General features: G+C 40.5%; 2 protein-coding genes across 3 annotated transcripts; both read right to left on the bottom strand.

The window, feature by feature from the left end:
* Positions 1 to 872: 872 nt before the first annotated feature.
* LOC125523303 (abscisic acid receptor PYL3-like) lies at positions 873 to 7897 on the bottom strand. Its single transcript, XM_048688351.1, has 3 exons — positions 7644 to 7897; positions 2409 to 2624; positions 873 to 1328 (listed from the first exon to the last, which is right to left on the bottom strand). The coding sequence occupies exons 1-3, from the start codon at positions 7815 to 7817 to the stop codon at positions 1125 to 1127; spliced, it is 594 nt and encodes a 197-aa protein (XP_048544308.1). The 5' UTR covers positions 7818 to 7897; the 3' UTR covers positions 873 to 1124.
* Positions 7898 to 10203: 2306 nt separating this feature from the next.
* LOC125518010 (DEAD-box ATP-dependent RNA helicase 31) lies at positions 10204 to 17956 on the bottom strand. 2 transcript variants are annotated; one of them, XM_048682974.1, is made up of 11 exons: positions 16342 to 17956; positions 14761 to 14867; positions 12885 to 12940; positions 12564 to 12788; positions 12276 to 12482; positions 12118 to 12204; positions 11939 to 12034; positions 11649 to 11864; positions 11281 to 11463; positions 10570 to 10809; positions 10204 to 10456 (listed from the first exon to the last, which is right to left on the bottom strand). In XM_048682974.1, the coding sequence occupies exons 1-10, from the start codon at positions 17868 to 17870 to the stop codon at positions 10582 to 10584; spliced, it is 2934 nt and encodes a 977-aa protein (XP_048538931.1). In that variant the 5' UTR covers positions 17871 to 17956; the 3' UTR covers positions 10204 to 10456; positions 10570 to 10581. The 2 variants fall into 2 exon arrangements, with proteins under 2 accessions (XP_048538931.1, XP_048538930.1); XM_048682973.1 differs by having other exon boundaries at positions 10204 to 10809.
* Between the last annotated feature and the right edge of the window lie 2480 nt (positions 17957 to 20436).

Here is a 20436-nt window from a genome sequence, read left to right as displayed (position 1 = left end):
CTGCCTCCGACGGTAGGAGGCGGGTTAGGTTGGGGCTGGGTCGGGGAGTTTCTGCGGTGCAGGCTGTAGGCGCGGCGCGCCCTTATAGGGCCGAGGGGTAACAGAATATTATTCTGTCACTAGTAACAGAATATTATTCAGAATATTATTCTGTCACTACTAAAAAGGTAGGGAAATTGTTTCGCGCAAAGCAAAACGAGCCGCACCACTTGCATGTTTACCTTTTCCAACAAGCCAAACCTGGTGAAGCTTGCCAATACATTTTGTATTGACCCTTGTGGCTGCAACGTATCATGTTGCAGGATGTAGGGTTACAATGCTATACTCAACTTCTAACTGTGAGTGCATGGACACCACAAGACTAGAATGATATCTCTGCTGCATGATTATATTGTAAGCTAGCCCACGAGCTAAGTAGGTGTGTATTGTAAAGCACTTGATCTACAATGTAATACTTGACACATGATGTATTCTCGGTATTTCATCGTCCAATGTGCATGTCAGCTATTGATCCAGAGACTGACACAGTAAGCGCAGAGATTTGGGCCCCATTGAGGGATCAAGTCGTGACAAAAGAAGTATCAACTCAAATGAATATGAAAATACTAATCAAACGGAAGAATTTAAAAACATTAGTAATCTATGATACCGAGTGTCCCATAAGTATTGTAGCATATTAATCCCATTGATTTGTGTGTGTGCACGCGCCCTTTAGTTTCTTACATAAAATTATTTTTGATTCCGAAAATATCTTCAAATGATAAAAGGGAAAATTTATAGACCCACGCCCATTAGCCATGACATTTCCGTTCATATTGCACAACAAATGAATATTTTTTGAATTCAACAAGCAAACTAGAAGAAGCGAGCAATTGTCTCTGATTAACTTTATTTTCTCCCGGAATGATGGAAGAGGTACTTTATTCATATTCTTCAATTTAAAATCCTGATAAACATGCACATGAAGAGACCAAACTCAACAGACAATATTCCACATACATTGTACGAATTAATTTCTAAAAATATCCAACGACGAAAGGTAGGGCACTCGGTCAATTTGATAGAGAAGTTTCATGGGTGGAGCAAGCTAATTGATTGGTCATTAGCCGACCAATAAGGGACCATTAGTTTAGTGCACGGCGATCGATTTGTCCCTCTGACACATCAGCAAGCAACTTGTGGTTAAACTTGAGAAAGTTCCCAACAAGGTAAAAGATCTCATTTTCGGTGTTCTCCTCTGGGATGTCGACCACAAATGACTCAATCACCAGTGCTCCCGGATGACCATCAGTGACCTCATGGTGGACCGTCAAAATAGATGAATAGTTCTAGATAAATAAAAATAAGACATGATTTTAGTATCCTAGAAAAATAATCTCATAATAATTAACCTCAAACGTGCTCCAACTACCAATATGTGGGTACTTGATAAAATAATACTTCACTCACTCACACACACACACACACACACACACACACACACACACACACATGTGTGTGTGTGTGTGAGATATGTATATGAAAGTGCATTAAAATTGTTATATATGTGGTCTGAGTGGGTTCACGTGTGGAAGTGTTATGTGATCTACTTTCTTAGCTATGTTTTGTTTCTAACCATTAATTTGAATATTGTGAACCAGCATTTTTCTAAAGTGTCTAGATATAAAATGTGAAGACAACTAATGAAAATTATCTATGTAATAATTTTTTTGGAATTTTATTGTAAACATACACTAGTAAAATAAACTAATCGAATTGTATGCCATTGACTTCCAATGAGAAATGATATTATTTCCTTGATAGAGATGTCTTGGATGCTAATTTAAAAAGAATTGTGAATATTTATTTAAATATAGTTGTGCATTTGGTATCATTTTTACTGCTATATGGAATATTTCATACTAAGTATATTAGTTATACATTTCTCATCACATGGAGTGGAGCTAGCTAGTCTCTCATTTGTAACTTTCAGTAATATAATTTGGTATATTGTGCAAAGAACTTTCTAGATATATGGGCATGCATGAGTTGGAAGTCAAGGGATTGGTTTAATTTTAATTATTCTATGGGTTTCTGCTCACTTGTGTTAGGCATTTATTATGTCAAGATTAACTAATTATATCCAAGACATTTTTGTCAAAACAATGCCAACTCTTAGGTTTAAATATCTTTCATTCTACTATAACATGTGATTAAAAACTACAATAACAATGGGTATTGCTAAATATCTCTTGGTTTGCAGTCTCGTCGTACCGCATCTTAGCATCTGAATATTAGTATGTTTATAAGGCCCAAGATGTCAAAAAAAAGTTGACAAGTGACGATACATATTTGTTGGTAGATCGGCCACTGTATAATAGAATATAAAAATTAAACATACATTGGAGGCTCAAAATTTAATTACATACCTTCAGCGGATGATCACCATCAATAAACATGACACTAAGGATGTGCTCATTGTCATCGAGTAGCTCCAATCTCTCGATGCTCCATTTACCAGGCAACCCACTTTTGAGAGTGACCTCTCTAACACATCCTGGCTCAATGTTCCCTTGCATCACACAGTTTTCCACAAAACGCTTGTAAACTTGTGGCTTGTCAAACCTCCTCACAACAGACCAAACCTAACATGTAATGAACACGCAAAAGGACATTAATTGAATCGATATTAGTAAGCTCCACGGTATGTAGATTTGACATAATGTGTACAATTAAGGCATTAAGTTAAATGTTATTTCATATGCATTAGCAACATATCATCCACATAAAATGCTTCACGTTCTCAAGCACTTTAGTGTGATAAAGGTGAAACTAAAATATAATCATTTTATTTGAATATTGCTAACAGGTTAAAACATTTCTTTTGCTAAACTCCTATGTCCTTTAGATTGTTTTGGTAGACTAAAAGGTATCTATTGTTACATGAGAGAACTATGTTAATAAGAGTGGATGTGATATACTAAAGAATGGCTCCATTGCTAATACTTTATCAAGTCAAGACAATGATATGGTAAAAAAATCATATGAGAAGTTGCCAATCCAAACGAGAGTGCAATTTCATTTTGCTGGGAAAATAATTATGGTCACACTAGTTTATTGTTAAGCCATACTAATTATAAATAATATGTATTATGCTATAAATAATACTTTATTAAATTACAAGTATTGTGAACGGGTGTCGCAACTGTGTACTAATCAAAACAAATGTGGATTTTTTTCTTAAAAGCTTCTTAATATTTTAGTTTATGCAACCATAGTAGTAGAGATTATTATCAATTTATTTGTTAAATGAGCCATGGGTTCATGTCATCATGGTAAAATTTTGGAATTTTTTGAATTTTTCTAGTATTTGTTTTGATTTTTTTCGTCGGCGCGGGTGCAGCTGAGCCCGGGAGCAGAAACGCTGCACTCTAGTATGCGAAAATCCAAATCGATGCCCAGACTCATCTGCTCCCGGTCAGAAAAAAATTCAACACAAATACTAGAAAAATTCAAAAAAATCCAAAAAAAATTGTGTGGTAGATAATTTGATGCGTGAGGTCCGCTCCAAATTTTAACTCATTTGGATATCAGAGAAACTATCAGAAAAAAAGACAAATCGGGTCAAAACAGTGCGTGAACAGTTAACTTTTTTACAGACTCCGATTTTGTCTTTTTTGCGGAGAGCTACTCAAATGTCCAAATATGTTGTAATTTGCAGAGAACCTCACGCATCAAATTATCTACCACCCAAAAAAATTAGAATTTTTTGAATTTTTCTAGTATTTGTTTTGATTTTTTTCGTCGGCGCGGGTGCAGCTGAGCCCGGGAGCAAAAACGCTGCACTCATACTCTAAATATGTAAAATGTTAATGCAATTTAGATGCTGGTATAGAAAAGTTTATTGCCATTTGAAGATTTATGTTCCCTATTTTCCCAAGCTATCGATGAGCTCAAAATTATACAAAATAAAATTTTAAATGTGTTCCAATCACCACGAGGTATATACTCAAACTGTCCAGATTCACCCAACTAACAATCAAACCACACAGAAGGTATTTTCAAACCCACACAAAAAAAATTGAAACCCCACTCCGCAATCAAAACAAAGAACGCCTAAAAACAGGAAGGGGCACTTGTGACTAGGAGAGAAACCGTACACCATGACAGTGGTGGAAATAAAACTCAGTAGCTCAGGAGCTCAATGGGTGCTTGAGAACTCGGATGGAGCTAGAGTGTTTCCTTGTTATGTGGGTGGCACAAAAGTTCCCTTATTCCATGGTGTGCCTCATCATTAGTTCGACACCATATTGTTCTAACCGTAACTAGCTTTTTTACGAACAACAGTAACTAGCTTTGTACAACTATTTGCTTGGCAGCAAGAGCATTACCAGTTATGTAGGTGGCTATTGGTGTTTCCTTACTCCATCATGTATGGGAGGGACTGTCACTTTACCATAAAAAATTGGTATATTTTTCCTATAGAGCCATTATCTTTTTTTTTTGCAGTGTCCTATAGAGGCATTATCATGGTGACTTAAATGTTCCCTTAGAGGCATGTACAATGGTTGATAACGTGTTCTTTTTTTATATAGTACACATGAATTAGAGAAGCCAAAAAAAGCATAGTATAAGATAGATTATGTCTTAGTGCTATGGTGCTATTAATTTTTATAGATCCTAAATATTATGATGTGATTAAAAGTTAACTAGAAAACATATGAATAGGAGAATACATCTCGTAGATTGTAGGCAAATATCTTACCTTTCTTATTAAGAGATGATTTCTGAGCTAAGAGAAACACCTCTCTCTCTTTCTCTCTCTCTCTCTCTCTCTCTCTCTCTCTCTCTCTCTCACCAATTATCATATGAGGCATCGCTAAGATAGTACAATTGTACATGCCCTTGCTCCATGGGTGGCTAGAGAGTTTCCTTCTTTCATGACATGTTTCATGCCACCACTAGTTCACTCCGACTCCTTTCTAGCAATAATTACTTGTTATCATTGTTGTCTTGTTGATAGGGTGTTTCCTTCTTAAGTTAAGTGTGCGATGTCTACATTAGTTTGTCACATCTTTTCTCTACCAATATAGTTTTTCTGTATAGCTAGAGTGTTTCCTTAGTTCATTGGTGGCTAAAGTTCTTATATTGTGGTGTGTGCCCGTCGGTAAGCCTTTGCCAATTTGTTCTGATGTTGTTTTTTGCATGCACCTATTATCTCGATGGCTAGGGTATTTCCTTATTGGGACAATTTCATTTCTGCCCCTAACTGGAACCCACTACTCAAATTTGCCCCTAATTTCAATGTGTGCTCAAATTTGCCCCTCTGCCGTTAGTTGCCCTTATAGAAATGCCCTTCTGCGCCGTTACCGTCTGGTCAAACAGCTTTGACCATCTCGAAAAAATAGCAAAAAAAGTCAAAAAAATCTGAAATTTTGTGGGATCGAAGGTACTCAGGTTCGCAAGGTGCGTGCAAATTTTCATGTTGTTTGGACATTCTAGGAGCTCGTGGCGAAGAAAAAACAGTAAATATGTACGCGTGTGAACCGTAAATTCAAAAAAATAGCAAAAAAAATTCAAAAAAATATGAATTCTTTTGGAATCCAAGATGCTTAGGTGTGGAAGGTGTGTGCAAATTTTTTTTGTGTTTGGACATTGTACGAGCTCGTGGAGAAAAAAACAAAATTTGTGTCAGAAAAAAACTTGTAAAAAATACACTATTTTGGTTTTTTTTGCGAGAGCTCCTCGCATGTCATTTGATAACAAAATTTTGCACACGCCTTGTGCCCCCGAGCATCTTGGATGCCAAAAAATTTCATATGTTTTTGAATTTTATTGCTATTTTTTTAATTTACTATTCAAAGATGTACAGATTTATTGTTTTCCTTTGCCACGAGCTCCTGGTATGTCTAAATAGCACGGAAATTTGCACGCACCTTGCGCACATGAGTAGCTTCAATCCCACAAAATTTCAGATTTTTTTTACTATTTTTTTCGAGATGGTCAAAGTTATTTGACCGGACGGTAACGGCGCAGAAGGGCATTTCTATAAGGGCAACTAACGGCAGAGGGGCAAATTTAAGCACACATTGAAATTAGGGGTAAATTTGAGTAGTGGGTTCCAGTTAGGGGCAGAAATGTAATTGTCCCTTCCTTATTTTATGATGTGTAACGTTCTTTATTATCTGTCATATACCATAGCACTATCAATTTTCCACATGTGCTACTACTCACTCTAGTTGTGCAAGATATCAACCCTCTTAGCTACGGATGGGACGTTGAAATTATAAACCAAAACAGATATAGGGTTAATACATTCTCCTTTTTGGTGTGTAAATCACATGTGAAAAATAATCAAAGTTATTTCAGTCCATGGTCCAGATTTTTTAATCTCACAGTATGTGCCACACCACCATCAGTTTGTCGCTACTCTTTTCTGGCAATAACTATTTTCTACTAATATTGTCTTCTTGCCATAGTGTTTCCTTATTTAGTGGTGTATGATGTGCTTGCATTGGTTTGACATAGATCATTTCCTTAGTACATGGGTGGCTAAAAAAATCTTATCTTGGCACGTGCTAGTTGGCAAGCCATCGTCAATTTGTCGCAAGGTTATTTTTTGTGTGCATCTATTTATCTTGGTGGTGTTTTTTTATTGTGTTGCGTGTAACATTCCTAATTATGATGTGTATACCACAACACTGCTCTCTAACTCAACACCCCGATCATGCATGATTTCGGCCCTCTTAACAATGGATAAGCATAAAACCGTAAACCAAACCAAAAAAAACAAATGGTAAAGTTAATTCATTTTTATTTTGGTGCCTAAAACGCGTCTGAACAATGAAAATGATTCAGGTTAACGAAATGGACCAAATACATCCAACTTCCCAACCCTTGCATATACCCTATAACTAGGCAACAAATAAAACATGCCTAATTGGTCACATCTGTCGCCCGAGCCCCCACAACATCCTTATCTGGCAGGAAGCGGTAGACAGTGTGTTGCTTGCTGGCAAACTCGTCAGACGTGTGCCACTTTGGCTACTCCTAAAATCCTACCGTGCACAAGTTCATCATCTTTGCTAACTCCTCCCCCCACCCCTACCACACCCCATCGCCCGTGATTTGTCCAACACCATGGCACTCTCGACCTAATTTCCTGACCTCATCTCCCTTCCCATCAAGCATGGTAGTCGACCTTCCCATTGCATATGCGAGCCATATGCATCTTCATCCCCACGCGAATCCCCCTGCGACCTTTGTTTTCTTCTTTCTTAAATCTAATGGTTCACTCCAACTAAAAAAACTAATCAGTCACTTTTGTCTAACTTAGGGATTGAACAGAATCATCGGTTCCTATAATTTCTGAGTTAATTCGGTCAACACTCTTAGAAAACAAAAAATATGTAGAAACAAAAATTTTGAATGGAGAAAGCAAAACAAAAACGACCACAAACTCCTACGCTCACCCCATATAGGTCACGCGATTAGACTCAAAGTGCATCCGCGTGTTGATTAATATATTTCTTAGACTTCGGTGCCAATCAAAATCAGAAACCGGCAACTATCAAGAACCTTTTTTATGACAAATTTGGTTTTAGATGGCATACGACGCATGCACGAACGATGTATAACTTGAGAGGTAGGCATATGTTTCTTACGGTTTGGAGGGGCGCCTTGATGTGCTTGGCGATGAAGGAGGTGCATTGGTTGGCGCCTGGCACGTGTTGGTGGAACCGCCGCACGTACTCCATCTCCTCCGGGCGGAGCACGGTGTGCTCGTCCCATGGCCTCCAGATCCCATCTGCGCCCACACCGCTGCTTCCGCCATCCATCTTCACTCTCCCTCCTGTGTATAGTACTCTTAACTAGGGGATTGAAGATGAGCTAGAAATTGTGCCCTTATAACGAGGAGGTGGTGTCTTGCCGTGTAAATGTATGATGTCCGTTAGTACTTTTTTTAGGTGGTCCTTTGCATTTATGTTTTCTAGACATTGTTTATTTTTAGATTACTCGCCACATACGCCATGTGGTTGCGAGTCCGTTACTACTACTGAATATCAGTAGCGACCCTCTCATGGAGGTTTGCCTTTTGATTGTGTGTAAGCAAGAGTCTAATTAGCTTTTTTTCCGTTGAGGCAAAAAAGTTTGATTACCTTTTTTAGGCAACCTCATAAAACTTTATTAAGTCATTCAAATGTTTACAGAGACGAAAAAAATTGCCGTGTTGATCTACCAAGCATGGCAGTCAGGCCAAAGACAAAAGAGCCCACCGGAAGCTCCTAGACGGCGCCTTATGCGCCGGCTAGAAGTCCTGGCGCCCACTAGCTACAGAAAATGGGTCGGCCCACTCCACCGTCGCGCAGTACCTCGCCTTGGCGCGTTCGATTCATCGGTCAACAGTTGACCAGTCAACCATTGGCTTTTGCAAAAAAACAAAAAAATGAATCTGAAAAAAAACTCTAAAATTCAAAAAAAATGTGAATTGAGAAAAATTCATGGATTCTGAAAAAACATCGAATTGGAAGAAGTTCACAAATTTGAAAATAAGTTCATCGATTTTGGAAAAAAAAAGGTTCATTGATTTCGAAAAAAGTTCATCAAATTTGAAAAAAAAAGTTCATTGATTTTGAAAAAACCATCACTTTTGGAAAAAGTTCATCAGTTTTTCAAAAAGCTTATACAGTTTTTAAAAAAATCATTGATTTTTAGAAAATAATCATAGTTTTTGAAGAAAAAATCATCAGTCTCAGAAAAAAGCTCATGAATTTTAAAAAATCATCAGTGCGGCGTGTTTCTGTCGGGTCTTGTGATGTGCTCAGTTAGTCAGATTTCCATCAAGAGGTGTACAAGACCCAAGCCCCAAGCCAGAAGAGATGACCCAAGATTTGAGATTTTTTGTCGAAATACAACATGCTATTGAACTAAAAGCTTTACCAAAGATGCACACTATTTTTTAGTTATTCAGATTTCCATCAAGAGGTGTACTTTTATTCAGGAACCAAGGCAGGAGAGATGACCCAAGATTTGAGATTTTTTGTCAAAATACAACATGCTATTGAACTAAAAGCTTTACTAAAGATGCACACTATTTTTTAGTTAATCTACAAGTTGCTGCTCATCTCGAAAAAATGATCGCAATTAGGTGTCCGCCACAATCACAAGGTTACTGGTAATTCAAACTCAGTACGGGTGGCATGACTTCACATTTCAATGCAATATTGAAGCTAAACTTAAAGCCTGTTTGGGACTGCTCTGCTCCTTAAATTCAACTCTGCTCCAAAAAACACAAGCCAAACAAGATAACTCCACGGTATGCCGCTCCGCAAAAAACTAAAATCTAGGGTACAACTCCCAGTTTTTAATGAAGCTCTTGAGGGGGTGCTTCAAAAAACTCTAAAAGCTGGAGTTGGGGAAAAATTACCCACCACTGGCACCGGTAAGTGGATACCCCTTCGTTTCTCTCCCCTCATTCAATCAAATAGACCTTTTCCACCAAATTTCCCATTCTTGAAGCTAGAACTACATAGAAGCCAAACATTCTTAAAGGTAGTGCTACAACTTCTGTATGAAACTGCTTCAAAGAGGATTTGGTTGAGTGAAACTGATTTTGGTGAAGCGAAGTAGTCCCAAACAGGCCCTTACATGGGATTGTCAAATCGTTTCTCTTCTCTAAATGATGTGCCAATCGACTAACACACTCCCCGCTGTTCCCAAATAAAGATGGCCAATGTAAATACAATCGAACTTAGGGAACTGGATCACAAAGATTTGTCAGGCAAATATGATATTAACAGACATTGGAAAATTTATAGAACTGAGACGAAATTCATACTACATCAGTTCAACAAACGCAAGTGCGTGTATGCAGAAGGATAGGTCAACCAAATTCTGGTACGACCAAAGGTGTCTGCCAAATGTACGAGGTTGCATATTTGGGACTGCAAGTTAAATCGCATATATGGGATCAGGAGTGGTATTTAGTTATCTAATGAGCCTGAATATTGTGTAGAGAAACTACTTTGTTCCTTTAATACTCCCTCCGTTCGAAAAAGCTTGTCCCAACCTTGTCTTTCAAATGGATGTATCTAACACTAACTTGGTGCTAGATTCATCCATTTAAGAGACAAGCTTTTTCGGACGGAGGGAGTACTATACTGAATTTGTGAACTAGGAAACATTCATCTTGGCGGCGGCGCCAAGTACAAGAAATTGCCGAACTGAAACTGAAAAAGAACTCTAAATATTAAGGGGACAGAACCACCAGATCAAGTCAAGGGCCAATAACTCTGATACTGTTTCCCATATGCCTGGTGAAATTGCTAATGGCGTCACCGTAGTCAAACTGTTGTCCAGGATATGCAACACAGCAAATACTTGTAGGGGCATGCATTTAAGGTGTGTTTTCATCTTACAATGAAAGACTGAAAACAAGTAATGTGGAAGCTCGTTGTACTGCAGGCATGACCTGTATCTGTATGAGACAACTTGTTATCAATGCACAGCTTGATTACTCACTCGAAACACAGGTACCAATATGGAGTAGCATATTGTCGGCACCCCAACCGTAGATTCAAGGACACTCACTTTGATGGAAGATTATTTTGACCGTAGACCTGGAATGTTGCTCAGCCCCATCTTTTTAAGGATAAGCTTAGTCAGTGCTGGAGGATTGTTGAGCCCCAGACTTCTACTGAACTCATTAGCCAGCGATACAAGCTGGTACTTATCACGGCCGATTTGCTTATTCGAATTATAGTAACCAAGCCATGCTTGATACGCAGATTCCTTATCTTTCACCTCCACATGTGCAAGAGCTTTCTCAACCTAAAACAAAAATAAAAATGTGCAACATAGCATTATGACACATTGAACTCATCAAATATTTTAAATAAATTAATGACAACATTCCATGCAGATGACTTTCTAAAGTAGGTTCATTTTGCTACTGCCCTCCACAGTTGCGCTTACAAAAAAACATTTCTACCTATTTCGTTGTTTCATCCTATTGTGTGCCTTAAAAATATTGTGATGGCTTTCCAAACATTCGTTCATTTTGCTACTTCTACATATTCATGGCTAATGTGATGTAAGATTAACTAGACAGATATTTGCGAAAACGTCAACAGAGGGAAAAAAAAAACAACCGGAAAACGATCAGAACAAGCCAAATCCTGAATCAAAGAAGGGTCTAACACTTCTTCAGATAGTGCCATTTTCTTCATCCATATGTCCATTGCTATTTTGCATGTCAAAACACCAACAATAAGTTGTGCACTGGTAAAGGAGCTACTGTACCTTCCGTTTAGTGTCCAGATCAATTAGTGGTAGTGTTGCCTCTGTAATAGGCAAATCTTTGATACTTCTCAAGAAGTATTCTTCCCATGGTGCCAACAATAAGACTCCGCTCCCCTCATTACCTTTGCGGCCAGTTCTACCAAGACGGTGGATATATTGCTCCCTGTCACTCGGAACACCCAACTGCAATGACCATCATATCAGTTCACTCCGATTTATAACAACATGCTTAAGGACACAAAGATAAGCATGTTCATATTTAGTTACAACTAATTATTTATAGTTGCATGTGGAAGATATCTTTCTGAGTGGTTGTAAAGAGCAAATAGAAAAGAAAATTATTATCTACAATACAAGAGGTTGGTTACCTGCAGAACTAGTGTGACATTAGGATAATCAACACCCCTAGCAGATACATCAGAGCTAACAAGAATAAGACCCTTTGATTCCTTAAATTCTTTTGATATCCTGGTTCTGTAACTTTGTGGCTTTCTGGAGTGGATCTCACGTACGTTCAACTTCAGTTCAGACAGGAGTTCAGCAACAAGACTTGTTACTTTTGCTGTTGTACAAAACACAATCACCTGCATTTGTCTTGTCATAAATCTGTGTATAGTAGTGACTAGAGAAGACACTGCAAAGTCAACAATTAAATTACCTTGTAGTCAACATTTTCCGAAATATGGTCTGTTAAAAGACCATATAGGATAGAGAATTGTTTATCTAGTGGCGCAACCAAATGCATTTGTTTCACCTGAATATGGTAATAGTAAGCATCATGTTGGATAATAAAAGGCAAAGTTGAAGCAATTAACAAGTGCATGGTTGAGAATATACCTGTGAATGTGTTTCCTCACTTCCTTCTTGAACAGTGTTGACAAATTCAAGATCTCTTTTCATGGCAACATGACATACTTGACGAACCTAGAATTAGTACAAATTCAGTATATGTTGACCAAATAAACTGATTGCTTGAGTGGGTTTACTCAGTATACCTCATCTGGAACTGTAGCAGAAAATAGGAGTGTTTGGCGCTGTTTGGGGAGTGCAGCTACTATTCTCTCGATATCAGTTCGGAACCCCATATCTAACAAGCGGTCAGCTTCATCAAGAATAAGGAATTTGACGCCCATCAATCTAGTAGCAAATCCTGGTGTGTTCTCCATATGATCCTTAAGCCTTCCCGGTGTAGCTACCAGAATCTGCATATTAGCATTACTTTCAGATCATGACATGTGACCATAGGAAGAGCAAGGATTATTCAGCGAGCTATTTCCAATCACCTGGCAAGGGTTTGTGTGCATGCGTTTCTGCTCAAGAGCCATCCTAGTGCCACCAATTACAAGTTGTACTCCAATTGATGGATGGAATTTAAGAAGTTTGTTAGCCTCTGCAGCAGCCTGATCAGCAAGCTCACGTGTCGGGCACACAACAATAACACTAATAGGTGGTCTTTTTTTATCATGGTCATGAGGGGGCAATTTGGAGACAACTTCAATGGCTGGAAGCTGAACATAAACAATGGTGAATTATAAATTGAGATCGAATGAAGCCCTAAATAATTAAATACAAGAAAAATATCAATACTCAAGCAGGGTATTCACCAAGAATGCCACAGTTTTTCCGGTTCCTGTCCTTGCTTTGGCCAGGACATCCTTCCCTGCAGAGAAAAGGTTTGTTAGTTTGTCAGCAATGACTAAGATGCAATTTAAGTTATGATATTTTCACAGTTGTGTATAGCCAAACAAGGCACAGTTCAGAATTAAATATTGTCCAGGTTGTCCTCCCTTCAAATCAACTAAAGGTTCGCATCGTGTTTCTTGTGCCATAGTAATACTTCTGTCAAAACAATTATTTGCAGCACAAACACACCAAGTCCATCTTCAATGTCCAAGTTCAGTGAGGTTGTTTCAGTTATATTTTTAATCAGAAAGCTCATAACTAATTGTTGTAATTCAAGAATTTATACATAGGCTGTTAAAGCCAGCTGAAAGATTATTACTCAAAATTTCAGGAACCTATACATAGTTTATGTTTTCTGAAGCTTGTATAGACCTTATAGTTATAGGCTGTTCAGGAAATCGTTAACCAGTAGCTGCTCGGTTCGCTGGCGAGTAGGGGATTAATAGGCTAATTGGCAAGTTAATCGGCCAATTAATCAATTGATTGGATGATTTATCAGTTTATCGGCTACTCAGTGACCCTATGGGTAGGGATTAATCGGCAAGTGAACTGGTTAATTGGACGAATTCTTGACTACTTATATAGCTACTGAGAAACTATGGGAAGTATCATCACTATAAGGCCATATGGTCAATTCCACTGATGTGTTTTAATATTAATTGTTGCGTGTTGATTTTTGCATACAGTAAGGAGATTCGGTATAAGTGACCTATAAAGGAGATGAACAATTCACTCATGCATGCTCATTAGTCACAACTCCAGAATATTGTGCTTTTTCCTTGAAAAGAAAACTATGTTGGCAAGACTGAAGAGCATGAAGCAGAAGTGAATGAAGCTGTGGTGAGTGTTGTGGTGAGTGTGCATATGGGCAATGCTATCTATGTACTGAGTTTTTGGGCATGTTCTGTTTAATAAGATAGCTGAGCTGTGTGACTGTTGGATGTGTGGAGCTATAAACAGAAAGGTTTTCAAGAGGGGTACTGTAAACTAAGTATTGGTTAATATAGAGGTATTTTTGTGTTCTCTCCCCCCAGCATCTTCTCCTTCACTGATCCCCAATTCCTTGTTCTGTCCACAATACCTTTGTGCCTCAGTGGCAGTGACGAGACATAAAAAAACTGAGGGTGGTGGTTGGTGAAGGTTGAGGTGGGGTGAGTGGGCTATCAATTGGCTCTCCACCCTACAAGTGTTCATCATCTCTCAATTTAGCTTTCCCGATAATCATTAAATACAGGGTCAACGCACTTCCATATTTTTTCTGTAAGGGTGTGTTTTTATAACACAGAAATGACTACAAGCAGAACAATCCTTATGAGTTCCAATATAATATGGTCTAATACCCTATTCCTCCTGTCAGTTATCGAAGTTAACCTGCTAAATATTTGAGTAACCAAAACATGGGCCATTGGACATCGTGAAGCAGTTACTTATTTTTGTTCGCCACCTCAGCTCTTCAAGTCCATCAAAACAAAGGAAGTGGCATCGGTGAGTAGTGCAAAAATGCATGTGAAGATAAGGGAAGGAAATGAAGCCAACTAAGTGAATAATAGGTAGCCTTTAGACATCATGGGCCCAGTAAAATGAAAAGGGTTAACCAAGGAACGGTGGAAGAGATTTTTAGAAAATGGGAGTTGTGGGGGTATATTTTGGAAAATGAAAAGATAAAATGCCTAGAAGGAGAGTGGTAATGGATAATGTTCGTCCCTTTGTATAGCCTGTGAGTCCTAACAAGGAAAGATATGCATACCATAAAGTAAAATCATAACTGTCCACGTATACAAACAGCACGGTGTTAACCTTTAAGTATAATAGGAAGCGTGGCCTCCTGAACTGCAGTCATCCGTTCATACCCAGCAGCTTTAACACCTTTTAATGTCGCGGGAGAGAGAGAACATTCATCAAACCTGTGATGTAAAACAAAAGAAGATCCAACAGGATAGGGCATTAGAGATTAAAAGGTTGCTCTTAAATCTCAATACATGTCTGCAACTATTTGGAAAGAATGCAGATGGCCAATTAGAGATCATAAGGACGTAATAAGCCAAAACAATACGCCCATAATCATCGCACATGGCTGACTATAGTTTCCATGAAACATGTCATTTCATAGACCAGGGTATCACAAGCTGCAGAGACATTGAGCAAACATAATTATACCAAGTTCTATTTTAATATACAAAAATTGCTGCACCAGCAGTAATAAGAATCAGCTAATTTAGCAATAGAACAATTTGTTGCCCTCAACACTAGGCTACAAATGTCATATATTTTCCTCGTCACATGGTGGGGTCACAAAATAACAGCTTCAAAACTAAGATAAGAATCATTAAGCAACTTAAATTATGGTATGGTTGAGAAAATAGACACTGCCTCCATTCACTGCTGCAAGTAAGTGGATTGTTATTGACAGGTCATCATGATTTAAAATGTGCATCCTTTGTGCACTTCCAGTACAAAAGCCAACTAATGCAGCTAGATGAAATCAATCCTGATTAAGTTAGTCATTAAGAAGATAGTGATACTTGGATAGTACTCCCTCCGTTCCAAATTACTTGTCGCAGGTATGGATGTATCTAGATGTATTTTAGTTCTAGATACATCCATTTCTGCGACGAGTAATTTGGAACAGAGGGAGTAGTCAGTAACAGTTTCTAGTAGAGCATGACTCTGAACAAGATATATTTTCTTCACTGGCCTAAGGTCCTAAAATTTATTAGAATTAAGGATAACTTTCAATACAAAAGCCAACTAATGCATCTAGATGAAATCAATCCTGATTAAGATAATGATACTTGGATAGTAGTCAGTAATAGTTTCTAGTAGTGTGTGACTATGAACAAGATACATTTTCTTCACTGGCCTAAGGTCCTGGAATTGATCAGAATTGAGGATAGAACAATACTGAAGTTTCTAATAACCCACCCCACATTCAAGGATCATGGAACCTGTTACACTATGATGAAAACAGACCAAACCACAGGCAAATACTAAATATCTGTTTGCACTTCCAAGGATAGGAGGCTTTGCGGCCAAGTTGGAGGCAACTATAGAAGTTCTTATTAACTTTGCATATGATAAGTAAGTATAGTGTTAATTGGGATGAAAGTGATGCTATTTGTTGAACTAACATTTAGGCAAATATCGCAAAAGTGAATAAAAAAGACCCGAGATAGCAAGCAGTCATTCACGCGCTTCACAACTCAAATATATGCATGACCTAACATATATCTATCCTATGCACGGATATATGATCACAAAGTAACAATCTAACTAGTCGCCATAGAGAAAAGAAAACAAAGTACAACACATACAGAAACATTCCATAACAATGGCAGGATATATTTATTGTGAATTAGAGAAAGGTTGAGCAAGAGCTACCTTCTCTGACTCAAATACGAATCAGCACCTCTATTATCTCTTGTGCCCAGTACAGTCTCCTGTTCAACTGACTCAGAAGAGACAGATTTCTTAGCTGCACTGTTCACTAAATCCTCCTGGCCAGAATCATCACCAGAGAGACCATCCTCAAAACCTGATGGCCCATCATCCTCATCAACTTCCCCTGACTCACTATCATCCTCTGATGAACCAAAATCAGACATTTTCCGACCCTTTGACCGTCGATCACCAAAATCCACATCCCTGACTTTACCTCCTCTACGTGATCCCAAACTCCCCATCTTCTCTGCTCTCCCACCACGATTATGCCTTCCACCAGAAGCTCCAAACTCAATTGCATCATCATCGTCGTCGTCGTCGTCGTCATCCAAATCACTTTCCGTACCTCCTCTGCGTGACAAACTTGACATCCTTCCACCACGGCCACGAATTCCCCTGGGAGACCCAAAACCAACTTCTTCACCACTGTCATCCTCTTCATCATCCAGATCGCTTCCCCTGCCTCCTCTGCTTGACAAACCTGATGCCCTTCCACCACGGCCTCGTCTTCCCCTGGGAGACCCAAAACCAACTTCTTCACCGCTGTCATCCTCCTCGTCATCCAGATCGCTTCCCCTGCGTCCTCTACCTGACAAATCTGCTGTCCTCCCACCACGACCTTGTCTTCCCCTGGGAGACCCAAACCCAGATTCTTCATCATCCAAATCACCATACCTCCCTCCCCTTTGTGACACACCCGATGCCCTCCCGCCCCGGCCACGCTGACCCCTCGAAGACCGAAACCCAGCCTCATCACCAAAATCACCTCCCCTCCCTCCTCTCTGTGAAAACCCCGAAGACATCCCGCCCCGCCCTCGCCTTCCCCTCGCAGAACCAAACCCAGATTCACCATCATCACTGAGATCAGAACTCACCACCCTCCCCCTCCGATCAGAGCCAGGCCTATCGCCCCCGAACCGACCACCACGACTATCGCTGCCGAATCGACCACCACGCCTGTCGCCACCAAACCGACCACCACGACTATCGCCGCCGAACCGACCACCGCGACTATCGCCGCCGAACCGACCACCGCGACTATCGCCGCCGAACCGACCACCACGCATATCACCGCCAAAATCCCCGCCGCGTCTCTCTCCGCCGAACTCACCACCATCAAACCTCGACCTCGTCGGCGGTCCCCCCGAATCCCTCCCTCTTCGGCCTCCCCTGGAGGCAGTGGGTTTGCGGGTGGAGGCCTCGCGCTCGTCGCCGCTGCTAAGGCCAAGGTTGAAGGAGTCGGCCTTGATGTCGCTGACCCAGTCGCTGAGGTCGGCCTCGTCCTCGATTAGGCTCCGCGCGGCGCCGCCAGTGCGCGAGGAGAGGAAGCGGGTGCTGATGGGAACGGCGGCGCCATTTCCAGGCGGGATGGGGTGTGGGAGGGAGAGAGAATCAGCACGGCGGGCCGCGGAGAAGGAGCCTGCCGCGGCGCGGCGGAGGAAGCCAAGCAGGTGGTGGCGGCCTCGCATGGCGGAGATGCGGGGTTGAGTTTAGGGTTTAAGGGAGACGGCGGCGTCTCGGGGCTTATGGCATTTTGGGGAGGCTTTAGGTTCAGGCTCTGAAGAGGGAATGCTGATCAGAGATTCACTGAGCAAGTTGCAGTTGATTTTCGGTGAACTCTCGTGGCCGTCCGATTTTCAGATACGAAGAAATTCATTTCCAGAGAGATCTGAGGGAGGATCTCCTCTCACGGACAAATTCCCTATTCTCGTTTTTTTAATTAAATAAAAGATAATAAGATCTATTATAAAAGTCCAAGTGCAAAGAATGTCAAATATGATAAAAATTACTTGTATCAAGATTTCGAAACCACCAAACGGTCACTACTATCGTCAAAATGAGCCGCCAACGTGCCATTATCGCCGCTCCCTTATCTGAACCAGCTAGACCTTGTCGATGACAGTCAGGAAGTCCCATAAGAACCAGCGCCCTGGGCCGCAGTCGTCGTCATTGAACCCTTGCATAGATCTGAAACACATATCACCAAATCTCGTCACATGATGAGAAACCTAATCTCACCACCACAAAAGAGACGGCAAGAATCCACATCGGGTCTCCATCGACTACGTTCAAACAGACGAACTCATGGAGGATTGAAGTTCGAAAGACAAACTCGAAGAAGAAGCGTCATCATCCGCCCGATCACACCTACGAGGGCTAAAAATCCTAATCTAAACTACTAATTGAAGTGAAGGCACCAAAATTCTCCTCCCCGCCACCCGAGCGTCGGAGCGGCATGTAGAGGAAGGGTTCATCGGTGAAGTCTGAAGGGGAAAGTTTGCCTTAGGTCGGGTTAGTGGAAGAAACGAGAGAAAGTTGCATAGCTCGGCCACCTCCAATTCCCGTTTAAGTTGGAGTCTCAAAGCCAGAGCAATGCATCACAAAAGAATTTCACGTCTCTAAAACTAACATTTTAGATGTATATGGTGCCTCAAATTTGGGACAAATCTCATAATTTGGTTGTCCAGTTGTCAGTTTAAAGAAATAAGTCCTATATACAAAACGACTAGTGGCAGAGAGCCAAAAATCAAATACCAGGAACGAAATTAATCAATTTTTATAAGAACTGACAAATTGTACAAATAATATTTTTTTTAAAAAACCCTATGAGGGTAATGCAAAAAAAAAGGAAGAAAAAACATGCACAAATGTGGGAGGGGAGGGCATCAACCATGGCTCCTACGAGTCCCCATTGCCTCAGCCACTGCGTAAGAGCATCTCCAGCTGTTCGGCCCCCCAGAGGCCTGAAAATAGCGCCGTTTGGGGGCGCACCGGCGAAAATATCGACGTGGGTGTCGATGTCAAAACCGGCGGATCTCGGATAAGGGGTCCCGAACTATACGTCTGAGGTTGATTGTAACAGGAGACAGGGGACACAATGTTTACCCAGGTTCGGGTCCTCTCTATGGAGGTAATACCCTACTTCCTACTTGATTTATCTTAATGAATATGAGTATTACAAGAATTAATCTAACACGAGATCGTAATGGCTAAACCCTAGAAGTCTAGCCTGTCTGGCTATGATTATGACGATATATGTCTACGGACCTAGCCCTCCTATTTATATAGACACCGGAGGGATCTAGGGTTACATAAGGTCGGTTACAGAGAAAGGAATCTTCATATTCGGACGCCAAGCTTGTCTTCCACGTCAAGGAGAGTCCCATCCGGACACGGCTAGAGTCTTCGGTCTTTGTATCTTCACAGCCAATCAGTCCGGCCCATGTCTAATAGGTCGGACTGTGATGCCCTCGATTCAATCGTACACTAATCATACACGCAAATGTGTACGATCAAGATCAAGGACTCATGGGAAGATATCACAACACAACTCTAGACACAAATTAAAATAATACAAGCTTTATATTACAAGCCAGGGGCCTCGAGGGCTCGAATACATAAGCTCGAATACACAAGAGTCAGCGGAAGCAACAATATCTGAGTACAGACATGAGTTAGACAAGTTTGCCTTAAGAAGGCTAGCACAAAAACAACATCGATCAAAAAGGCAAGGTCTCCTGCCTGGGAGCCTCCTAACTACTCCTGGTCGTCAGCGGTCTTCACGTAGTAGTAGGCACCTTCGGGGTAGTAGTAGTCATCAGTGGCGTCGTCTGGCTCCTGGGATCCGTCATCTGGTCGCAACAATCGGGTATGGGAGAAAAATAGGTAGCAAAGCAACCGTGAGTACTCATCCAAAGTACTCGCAAGCAAGGATCTACACTACATATGCATTGGTATCAATGAAATTGGTTGTATCTGTGGACTGGACTGCATAATGCCAGAAGAGAAGGGGAAAGCCTAGCCTATCGAAGACTAGCATCTTCTGGAAACCACCATCTTGCAGCAACAGGAGGGAGTAGAGTAGCATAAAGTAAAGTAGTAGAAGTGTTATCAACCTCGGCCAGAGATCCTTTCTCGACTCCCTGCGAGAAAGCAATCCCAGGGCCATACTATCCAAGTGTCAACACATTCCAATTCTCATCACCATCCAGTTCTCATCACAAGTATCCAGTTCTAGTTGTATCGATCGGGATA

Source organism: Triticum urartu, chromosome 7 (assembly GCF_003073215.2).
Source record: "Triticum urartu cultivar G1812 chromosome 7, Tu2.1, whole genome shotgun sequence".
NCBI lineage: Eukaryota > Viridiplantae > Streptophyta > Magnoliopsida > Poales > Poaceae > Triticum > Triticum urartu.
This window is presented reverse-complemented; position numbering and strand designations above follow the sequence as displayed.

What these genes read in the sequence shown, in the direction of transcription:
- LOC125523303 (XM_048688351.1), bottom strand. Translation starts at nt 7,817, where the DNA reads ATGGATGGCGGAAGCAGCGGTGTGGGCGCAGATGGGATCTGGAGGCCA. An exon ending in TCAAGGCGCCCCTCCAAACC is followed by an intron (nt 2,625 to 7,643) that starts GTAAGAAACATA and finishes ATTACATGTTAG; the next exon opens with GTTTGGTCTGTTGTGAGGAG. An exon ending in ATGGTGATCATCCGCTGAAG is followed by an intron (nt 1,329 to 2,408) that starts GTATGTAATTAA and finishes TTATTTATCTAG; the next exon opens with AACTATTCATCTATTTTGAC.
- LOC125518010 (XM_048682973.1), bottom strand. Translation starts at nt 17,870, where the DNA reads ATGCGAGGCCGCCACCACCTGCTTGGCTTCCTCCGCCGCGCCGCGGCA. An exon ending in TCGTATTTGAGTCAGAGAAG is followed by an intron (nt 14,868 to 16,341) that starts GTAGCTCTTGCT and finishes TTTACATCACAG; the next exon opens with GTTTGATGAATGTTCTCTCT. An exon ending in CGGAAAATGTTGACTACAAG is followed by an intron (nt 11,865 to 11,938) that starts GTAATTTAATTG and finishes AGACAAATGCAG; the next exon opens with GTGATTGTGTTTTGTACAAC.